At 39.3% G+C, this 9,814-nt stretch overlaps 2 protein-coding genes across 2 annotated transcripts; both read left to right on the top strand.

Moving 5' to 3' along the window:
* The first annotated feature begins 1,426 nt into the window (after positions 1-1,426).
* On the top strand, positions 1,427-2,380 carry LOC141702313 (uncharacterized). The gene is made up of 3 exons (XM_074506008.1): positions 1,427-1,486; positions 1,572-1,727; positions 1,973-2,380. The coding sequence occupies exons 1-3, from the start codon at positions 1,427-1,429 to the stop codon at positions 2,378-2,380; spliced, it is 624 nt and encodes a 207-aa protein (XP_074362109.1).
* Positions 2,381-6,522: 4,142 nt separating this feature from the next.
* On the top strand, positions 6,523-9,405 carry LOC141702311 (uncharacterized). Its single transcript, XM_074506007.1, has 8 exons — positions 6,523-6,704; positions 7,673-7,745; positions 7,990-8,054; positions 8,141-8,240; positions 8,338-8,379; positions 8,789-8,830; positions 8,957-9,147; positions 9,315-9,405. Exons 1-8 carry the CDS (start codon positions 6,523-6,525, stop codon positions 9,403-9,405), a joined length of 786 nt encoding a protein of 261 aa, XP_074362108.1.
* Positions 9,406-9,814: the final 409 nt, after the last annotated feature.

Here is a 9,814-nt window from a genome sequence, read left to right as displayed (position 1 = left end):
TATTTGGATTTTATGTGTGTAAAAGTGTTTTTCCACGTCCCGCTGCGTTTAAAAATCCAACAGGAACAAACACCCAAGTTATCCGGGATGACTTTTATTTGATTAGAGCTCGTGGCGGACATTTATCGGAGATTTTTATCATCCTCATCGTTATAGTATCTAATCAGTCGAGAGAAAATGAGAGAGAAAAGATACACTTACAAGTGAAATGAGATACACACCCATATTCATGTTATATATACATGATTTTTAGATGAAACAGTCTGGATTAATCTGGGTTATGATATTCGTGGGCTGAGGAAGAATTCGTAATAAACGACAAAGATATTTAGGGTTTTTAGATGGAACATTCAGGATTAATCCGGGTTATGACATTAGTGGGCTGAGTAGAAATTTACTGAGATTTTCTAGGTACGTACATTAATGGCTCGGGTAGTATGTGTATGCTTGTTTATGAGTGTGATTTTTTTTAAACAATTGGAAGTATGAAAGTTACACCTTTTTTTACTACAAGTAAAACTTAAAAAATAATTATTAAATAAATATAAAAAATCACTCAGAAGAATTATGTTTTCAAGAAAAATTTAATTCCAAGAGTAATACATTACTTTAATATCATCTTTACTAAGTTTATCTTGTAAAAGATGATATCTTATTTAAATATTTTTTATTTAGCATGGGAAATTTATTTTTTTACTTAATTATATTTATTGGACTTGGATAAATTCATAATTATTAGTCGGTGTAGTATCAAATTTGATCGTAAAATTTGCCTGCATCCGTAGTATTCAAGCACAACAGTTTGTAGCAGTTGAATATCAAATTTCAGGAATTGACATAGAAATTAAGTTTCTTTTGTATTAAAACTGGTAAGTCAGACATTTAGATTAAAACTTATACTTATCTGTTAATTTAATATATTTTCTAAAATATCAGGGTGTTAGGAGTTAAACTTACTACGATCATATATTTTCTCAGCATCCCCCTTGTTCAATCAGAGTTAGAATGATAAATTACAAGTTCTCCGAAAATTTAAGGCGTTAGGAGTTCAAGTTATCCCCGTCATACGTTTTTTTAACAATCAATCTATAATTTTATGAAGTTAGGATACAACATGTACTTTTAGAATAACTAAAATAAACTTATGAATTTTTTTGACAAAAAAATTGTTTAGAAAATTCATTATTACTATTGAACTTTAAAATTTTCAAAATTTAAATAAATAATAGGGATAAATTCATGTTTTGATTAGCATGTGGACTGGGATTTTATTTGTAGGAAAACCTGATTCTAGCGCATTCAAAGAAAGTCCATGACTAAATGTTCAATTCAGACCGAACCAATGATAATAAGAAGTAATGATTGTCGTGGGAGCGGTGTGGTTTTTTTCTCAAACTAAGGGTCTGATAACAGAGCTTTACTTAAAATGTGCACAGAGGATAATTGGGATGTTCAACAAAGTAAGGCTGTAGCTCATCCCACGCGGGTAGAATGAAAGCGCAGATGAGCTAGCCAAGCTGGGATCGCACCGGAAGGCCACTCTATTATGGGTCGTTCCCCTTGATATACAGAGGCGACCTAGTGTGCCCGAGAACGAGGTTGGTAACATTGGTGGTGGTCCCAACCTAACATGGATGACCCCTATCTTGGCCTACATAAAAGATGGATTGCTCTCAGACGGTAAGAATGAGGCAAGAAGGATGAGGTACAAGGCATCCCGCTATGTGGTATATGATGGGACTCTATATAGAAGAGGTTTTAATATGCCCCTTCTCAAGTGCATATAAGGAGATGAGTGTAACTATATTTTTAGGGAGGAACATAAGGGCATTTTTGGCAATCACTTGGGGGGTAGTTCCCTAGCTCAGAAGATCCTCCGTTAGGGTTACCATTGGCCAACATTGAAGAAAGACGTCTTTGAATTTTCTCGAGCTTGTGACAAATGTTAGCGGTATACCAATTACTATAACAGCCCCATGGCTCCCCTCACATCCCTTATGAGTCCCTGGCCCTTCTCCATGTGGGGAATAGATTTGATTGGAGAGATGCCCAAAACAAAGGGGGGGGTGTTAAATATGCAGTGATTGCGGTGGATTACTTCATGAAGTGGGCAGAAGCTGAGCCTCTGGCCACTATTACAGCAAAGAAGCTCAAAGAGTATGTGCATAGAGCCATTGTGTGTCGGTATGGCATCCCATACAAGCTGGTCTCTGATCAGGGAAAGCAATTTGATATCAAGGAGATAAGGGAATTCTGTGAGCAGTTGTGGATTCAGAAGAGTTTCAGTGCGGTTAGTCACCCTAAAAGTAATGGGCAGATTGAGGCTGTTAATAAGATCATCAAGCATACCTTGAAGGTAAAGCTGGCGGAGAAGAAATGAACATGGCAAGACAAGCTCCCACAGGTCTTGTGGTCCAGTAACACTACCCCTAGAACCACAACTGGGGAAACACCTTTCTCTTTGGTGTATTGGTGTGAGGCCATGGTACCGGTTGAAGTGGGGGAAAGATCCTTTCAAAGGGATAATTATGACTCGGAGGCGAATAAGGTTAACCATCATCTCTACTTGGACATGATTGAGGAGACTTGAGAGGATGCTCAGATCAGGATAACAACATATCAGCAGAGGAGAACTCAATATTACAACAACAAGGTTCGAGCACGGACTTTTAAAGCGGGAGATTTGGTTCTGCGCCGGGTCATGCCAAACACCAAGGTGGTGATCCATGAAGTATTTGGGGCAAATTGGGAAGACCCCTACAAGATAAAATCAATACTCTGGGATGGAACCTACCATCTCAATGATATGCAGGACAAGTTGATCCCACGAGCCTAGAATGCGGAGCATCTCCGCAAGTATTATCAGTTATATTGTTCTTTTTAGACTTAGTATTATTAAAATATTCTTAAGTCTCGGGGGGTAGTGCTATATAGGTACCTCCCCGAGGCCATAAGCATGTACTTGACTCATCTTCCACTATTTATGAATGAATGTTTAATTGCTATTTATTTATGCCTTGAATTATGACATTTGTTAAATAGATTAAGATACCAGCAGGGGAGCCCATCCTTGGGAAGCCCATGCGAGGACAAAACAATTATCTCATTAACTTTTAAAATTATAAATCAAGCCGGGTCTCGGCTCGATTTTCAACAAGTTTTATAAACCGAGCTGGGCCTCAACCCGCTTGGAAATAATGAGCACAAAATGGATTGTTAAAGACGTGAATAAAAATGTAAAAGTGGACAGAGAAACAGGTGCCCATGAGCTCACCTAGAGGTATGCCATGCAAGGCCAAGCTTACAAAAAAGATTAGGGACAGTTGCAATGCGAGCCTATATCATTGGCTCGCGTCTCCAGCCCGTTGTTAAGGAAACAAACTTTCCATACGCGGCCATATAATAATAATGGGCCAGGAGTAATGCGCGTTTATGTTTGTTAGGTTTACCATGAGTACATTTTAATTGTTTTAAATTAAAAAGGCGACACGAGCTCGCGGTTGCGAGTCGGTGAGCTCGGCTCTCTATCGAAAAAACGAACCCACCATACGCGGCCAGGATTATGATAATTCTAGGCCAGTAGTGGCTAAAGTTCATCACATTAGAGGGTAATTTTTAACAAAGGAAGAAGATTGTGAGCAAATCCGATTTGAATCAACTGACTCGCATTATGCGAATAGAGAATACAAGAACGAGATGCGAGCTCATGGGCCCGGCTCGCTAACGCAAGTATACATGCAACAATTGTTATTAAGCAATAATGTGAGCCTATTTCACTTAAGTTTATCATTAATTCATTTTACTTGTTGTACATAAAAAGTAACGCCGGCATATAAGAGTGTAAAATAAGAGATAGGCAAATGATGCGAACTGGTGGGTTCAACATGCTGGCAAAGTAAAAATACCTGACATATTCGGCCAAGGCTTTGATAAACCTGGGCCAGTAGGGGCACATTAAAAATAAAGAAAATTAACGAGGAAATTGGGCTAGCATGGAAAAATAGGTGCGAGAACAGAAGACTTGGAAACAACTATAGGTAAACATAAGTTCAGAGTTGAGGCCCGAAGGCAAGATACATAAATACATACGCAAGGCAAATGGGTTGCCCACTTCCCCATCAAATTAAATTAAATTAAACTAAGGCTTGTTGGCTTCTGCCTCTTTCTGGGCCTGCTCAGCTGCTACCCGAGCCTCCTTTACCATCTTGGCATCCATCTCCATCTCCAACTTCAGTTTTTTGGCATTTCTAGCCGTACATGCGCCTAGAGCACCCGAATCGAAGTCAGGAACCTTACTAATAAAAATATTTATGAAATTTCTTGCTCCCAGGTTTCTAGCTTCGGCAAGAGCGGCCTCCCGGCTTGCGGTCAAGGCAGAAAATGATCCCTCCATCTCCGGCACCTTCTCCTTGATGGCCTCCTTCTCCTTCTTCTAGTCATCCGCGGCAAGGTCGTGGGTTTTTTTTCTGCTCCCTAAGCGCCTTCTCATGAGCAGAGACTGATCAAATATCTTTTGATTATAGTTGTTTACAAGTTTGACCTTCTCCTGCCCGTGCTCATTAACCTTGCTCTGAAGGGACTTCACCTTAGCATCCAACTTCAAGTTAACCTGGCTGATGGCTCAAATTTCTCGAGTCCTAAACAGCTGGAGGAAGTGCACCTGGGCAGCGGCCTTGGTCAATACATCATTATTGGCCTCAAGAGAAGTTGAGGTCCAATTTTTTACATCCTGGTTACTGACATTGGACCGTGTAAGCCGGACAAATGTGGACTCAACCGCACTAGCAAAGGAAGAAGTAGGAAGAGGGACATCGGCTGGAACAGTTCTTCTTGGATCAGGCTCACAGGTTTTCCCGTCCTTGCGGCCATGACACCTTTTTATGATGTATAAAGCGATAGCGGCCGTGTATCCATTGGAGTTAATCTGAAGCGGGGCAAGCTGGTAGTACTCGTACACATCTTTGATGAAAGGGTGGAGAGGTGAAGAAATTCCTAGCCTGAGTAGGAAGTTGGACAAGACCATGCGAGGCACCCTACCTTCATTTTCCTGATGGTTGAATCTGTAGCATCGCATGTACGGCTTGGGGAGAATCACCTGACCCTCGAGCTGGAACTGGACAACGATGTAAGCCAGATGCTTCTGGGTAAGTGAGGTGGCCAAGTCACGACAGGCGAGGACTTTTGTCTCTTCCTGGGCCGAGGTAGAACTTTCCTCCCCATCTGGAATGATTTGCTTCCTAAAGATGATCTCACCCTCGAGCTCGGGCTGAGCAGGATGCACTGGTTCAGGAGAGGCAACGGGGCGGAGGCATAATTGCATACATTAACCTGACTTATGTCATCAGCCTCCTCCTCCCACATTGGAGGGTCGTAAGACCAATGTGAGCCATCTTCTTCACCCTCGAGCCCTAGAATGGGGTATTTTGCGGCAGCTAGCTTCTTTCCTTTATTGGTGTCATAGTAAGCGCTTCCCAGATCACTGTCGATGGATTCAGAATCTAGATAAATGAGATCAAGGTTATTGGCTACAACTTACTTAAGGTGAGCCTCTCTCTCTCAATCCATTTCTCTCATAATCTCCTCTGCCCGCTCTTTGTCAATAGGAGTGGGCTCGCATCTTACAAGTTCCTCTATTCCAAGTGATGCAAGAATCTTGGAGAGGTCCACGAATCTATTTCTTCAATCGTAAATGTTAGTCTCCCTGTTATAATCTTCAAGGTTGGGGTCGAGATGGATGTTCAGCGAGGTGGAACCCTTGGCTCGCTTCTTTTTTTCAACTCTAGCTATGTTTATGGCTCCATGTGGGGTGATAGTAGAGTCAGGAGAAATAGGTTGGCTAAGCCGTCCAAAAATGAAGGTGAGCTCGCGTTGGAAGTCTTTTGAGCCTCGTTGCTCAGGTGGATATTGATTGAGAGGACAAGGGGTGACCGAAGAGTGATCCGGATTCGAGGAAGAGCGAGACGATCCATAGGAGTGGGCTGAAGACGCACTCGACATCTGTAAAAGATGGTGACTATTAGTGTTTGGCCCTAAAAAATGAAAATATAAATGGGGTCGCACCTTAGTGTCCTCGCGTCGCACATGAAAATAGGATCGCACCTAAAAGTCTACGCGAGCTCATGGGCTCGCATCGTGGTGTGTGAGTAAGTGTGTTAAAGCGGGCTCGTATTGAATACATAGTGTGTGCTCGAATGTGGCATGATAAATGATGAACAAATAACAACAAAAATGGGTGATTGTGGATCAAAATAGTACATGTAGATGATTCAAACGAAGATCCTGGAGAATCTAAGGCCGGAGAGTAACGCCGGCTGTAGGCGGTTCTTGTGGTGATGATGGTTTTAGCCAAGGTAGATCCTTGAGCAAAATGAGCAGCAATTTGTTAGTGTTTTTGGAAAGTTAAGAAATGAAGTTTGAAGTTCACATATTTATAGAGGATAGCAGAGAGAAAGAGGAGTGACACGTGTTATCATCTCAGAGGTTGACACAAATCCCCATGCCAGTAAATAAAGACAAGGAGAGATGGGTCGGGCAAAGCTTGAAATAGCGAAGATTGAAAATGCCAACAGCAGGCAGTCCACTTTAAAGAAGAGAAAGGCTGGTTTAATGAAGAAAGCTCATGAGCTTTCTGTTTTATGTGATGCTGAGATCGCAATTATTGTGTTCTCAAGCACTGGGAAGCTTTTTGAGTTTGCTAGTTCAAGGTCTACTTTCTCTCTCTCTCACCCCCTCTCTCTCTCTCCCTCTCACCTCTATCCCTCTCACCTCTCTCTTTCTTCTCTCTCTCTCTCTATCTCCCTCCCTCTTTAGTTTCTTGATCTCTCCCTCTCTCTGTTATCTCTCTCTCTCTATTTTCTGTCTCTCTCTGTTTTCTTGATCTCTCCCTCACTCTTTTTATTTTGATTTACTTCTGTTATAATTTGCGGCTGAATATGTTTATTTTATCATGTTATCTTTAATTTTATTGCCTTAGGTGTAACATAATTATAAGATTACTGTGGCTGCTAATCTTGGTTTATAAGGGGTTTTAATTTAGAATATATGCTTGTCGATTTTAATTAATATATCTGTATTTCTGCCTAAATTGATGAAATCTTGTTGTTAAATATGATGGCATTCTATAATCCGATATGAACTATGTGTTGCTGCGTTGCTCTGTATCAATGAGAGTCATATCTGATATGAACAATGTGTTGCTGCGTGGATCTGTGTCAATGAGAGTCAAATCCGATATATTTGAACAATTTTTAAAGTCTAGGGACAAGTTTTGACGGTTCAAAGTAATTAATTAAACATGAGAAGATGTCTGAATGAAAGTTTGATTGATAGGAGAGTACTTCTGCTTTATAACGAAGCCTTTTCACTAAAGATATCTTGTTTGGAGATCAAAGTGACCTAATACTAGTAACATATCAAAACTTGTTAGGCAGTTGGGGCTTATAATCAACCAAAATGATCTCTTCTTGAACCCTACATTGATGGAGGACCATTTCTCACCGGAGAACACGGGTGGATGGTAGATGCTTAGTATAGTTCTTGAATATTATCTGCGAGAGACAATATAAGCATATATCCATGTTTGTTTTTTGGATAATCCTGTGTACAATAAGTTCTTTTGTTGGTTAGTGTAAAACATTTTGTTAGTATACTTATCATTTCTTCACTATTGCAGTATGGAGCATAAACTTGCACGATTCAACAAATCTGTAGAATCGAAAAATTCTGCAATCGAGCATAAGGTACTGGTCTTTATTAAAAATGAGTGTCATTTTTAACAATGATGGGACTCTTACATGGCATATTATAGTACTCTTAATTGCGTAATTTCTTTATTGATCATCTTATTCCACAAAATAGTCACTAGCATGATATGCTCATTGTTATAGTTGAACATTTCTATAAATCAACATACGTGATGCTCATTATAGTTGAACATTTATTCTAGTTTTAATTTCTTTATTTGCCTTCATGTAATGTACTACATTTCAGGGTAAGGATGTTTTAGAAGTGGAATATCTGAAACAGGACATTGCAGATCTCCAACTAAAAAATATGTAAGTTTCCTTATACCTGCCAAGTCGTCAAACAGTTGTTTTTGGAAGAAGATACTTATTGCTATCATGTTTTTCATTTTCTATAGGAAGTTATTGGGGAAGGACCTTACTGGCCTGGGCTTGAAAGAATTGCAAGAGTTGGAGCAGCAATTGAATGAAGGGTTATTATCTGTCAAGGACAAGAAGGTTTATTTACGCATCTCCCTGTAACTTAATATATCTATAAAGTGAATTGTTTTATGCAGAAAAACGGCTATCTTAACATAATGTTAAATTATTTCAGGAGCAACTACTGATGGAGGAACTGGACCTATCTTGGAAAAAGGTACAAAGTTACAGTTTTGATCTTCTATACAGTTATGACTAGCTTCAAATTGTTTGATGAAGAAATTACGTGAATGTATTCAACCTTAAAGAACAATCGGATGTAAATATGACTCTGATAATTCTAGTAATGTACATAGGTGATGTCTCATGTAGATTTGTGTTTTTATTTGCAAGTCAAATTCGCGGATTAAGTAAACAATATAGTATCTTGCAATTTATTTAGCCAAAAAAAAGTGTCCTGCAAGTATAGCGATCAATATGTACAAGAAGCATGATGCTAGACTGCAAGAAAGAGAAAAGAAAAATTACATGACTGATGTGGTGTTTACGACTAATGAAAGACCACAACATGTATTGTTGTATCGAAAGAACGTTATAACTAATTTTTTCACTTCCCTCACTACCAGGAACAGGAGTTCATAATGGAAAATGCTACCCTGCGCAGAAAGGTAAATCAATTATCCTTTAGAAGAATTCGTTTTATGTTATGTCCCATATACGTAGTTTCTAAATAATACTGTAACACTTTCATTTTTGTTTGATATATTGGTTTCATATTTTTAATATGATTGCAGATTGAGTGGCTTCAAAGTTTATTCCCCTTAAATGCGTTCCCAGAGTCAGGCTACCTTGAACGTGAAGTGCCAAGGAATGAGCATGAAGTGCCAAGGAAATTGCCTCCCAAAAGACAAGCATCCTTAAGTCAGAATACAGAGTGTCAAACTGAAGATGAAAATGGAGAGTTTATGATGACCTTATTCCTCGGGTAATTCAACTTCTTAAGAAGCGTTGTGCTTTGATTTTCAACGATATTCAGAGAGTATTTCATTAGCATTCTTACATTATCTTCCCCTTTTTGAGTTCTCTCAGTCTCATTAACGATAACATTTTATCGTATTCAGTCAGTTTAATTCAGTCTTTTTGCATGCACAGCCCCCCTCCTGATAATGGTCAAAGGAAAAGGAAGACTCCGGAAAAAGACACTAGAACTCCTTCTGGTACTTCCCACAGTCAGATTGAGTAATGATTCCTGCCTTTTGTTGCTTGTCGAAGACCATTTTGAAAATGGAAGTTATTTTGAATATGCATTAGTTGTCCGACTACTTAGCTTCGTATATGACCTCCTCCCCCTTCTCTTCCCCTTCTGATCAATGATTTTATGATGTTCTGGTAATTACATAGATGATGATCATTTTATAGTGAAACGTTTGTGGGGTAAATTTTAAAGACAAAAGTTGTAGTTATAAGCTACTCTTTTTGCTTGGGTCGCAATTAATATTTTGTTCATTTTGTTTCTTGAGACTAATGTTGAAGTTGGAAGAGAGGTATTCTTCCCTTTATTCAATTAGTACTTTGGGGTGCTTTACGAAGCATACATTCTGATCTTGGCAATTTCTATTGGAGTTGTATTATGAAACATATGTGCTACATTA

Source organism: Apium graveolens, unplaced genomic scaffold (assembly GCF_009905375.1).
Source record: "Apium graveolens cultivar Ventura unplaced genomic scaffold, ASM990537v1 ctg4869, whole genome shotgun sequence".
Lineage (NCBI taxonomy): Eukaryota > Viridiplantae > Streptophyta > Magnoliopsida > Apiales > Apiaceae > Apium > Apium graveolens.
This window is presented reverse-complemented; position numbering and strand designations above follow the sequence as displayed.

Coding starts and splice junctions, on each gene's coding strand:
- LOC141702313 (XM_074506008.1), top strand. CDS start 1,427: ATGTGCACAGAGGATAATTGGGATGTTCAACAAAGTAAGGCTGTAGCT. Junction 1,487..1,571: donor CTGTAGCTCATCCCACGCGG/GTAGAATGAAAG, acceptor CTTGATATACAG/AGGCGACCTAGTGTGCCCGA. Junction 1,728..1,972: donor ACAAGGCATCCCGCTATGTG/GTATATGATGGG, acceptor TTACTATAACAG/CCCCATGGCTCCCCTCACAT.
- LOC141702311 (XM_074506007.1), top strand. CDS start 6,523: ATGGGTCGGGCAAAGCTTGAAATAGCGAAGATTGAAAATGCCAACAGC. Junction 6,705..7,672: donor TTTGAGTTTGCTAGTTCAAG/GTCTACTTTCTC, acceptor TCACTATTGCAG/TATGGAGCATAAACTTGCAC. Junction 8,831..8,956: donor ATGCTACCCTGCGCAGAAAG/GTAAATCAATTA, acceptor ATATGATTGCAG/ATTGAGTGGCTTCAAAGTTT.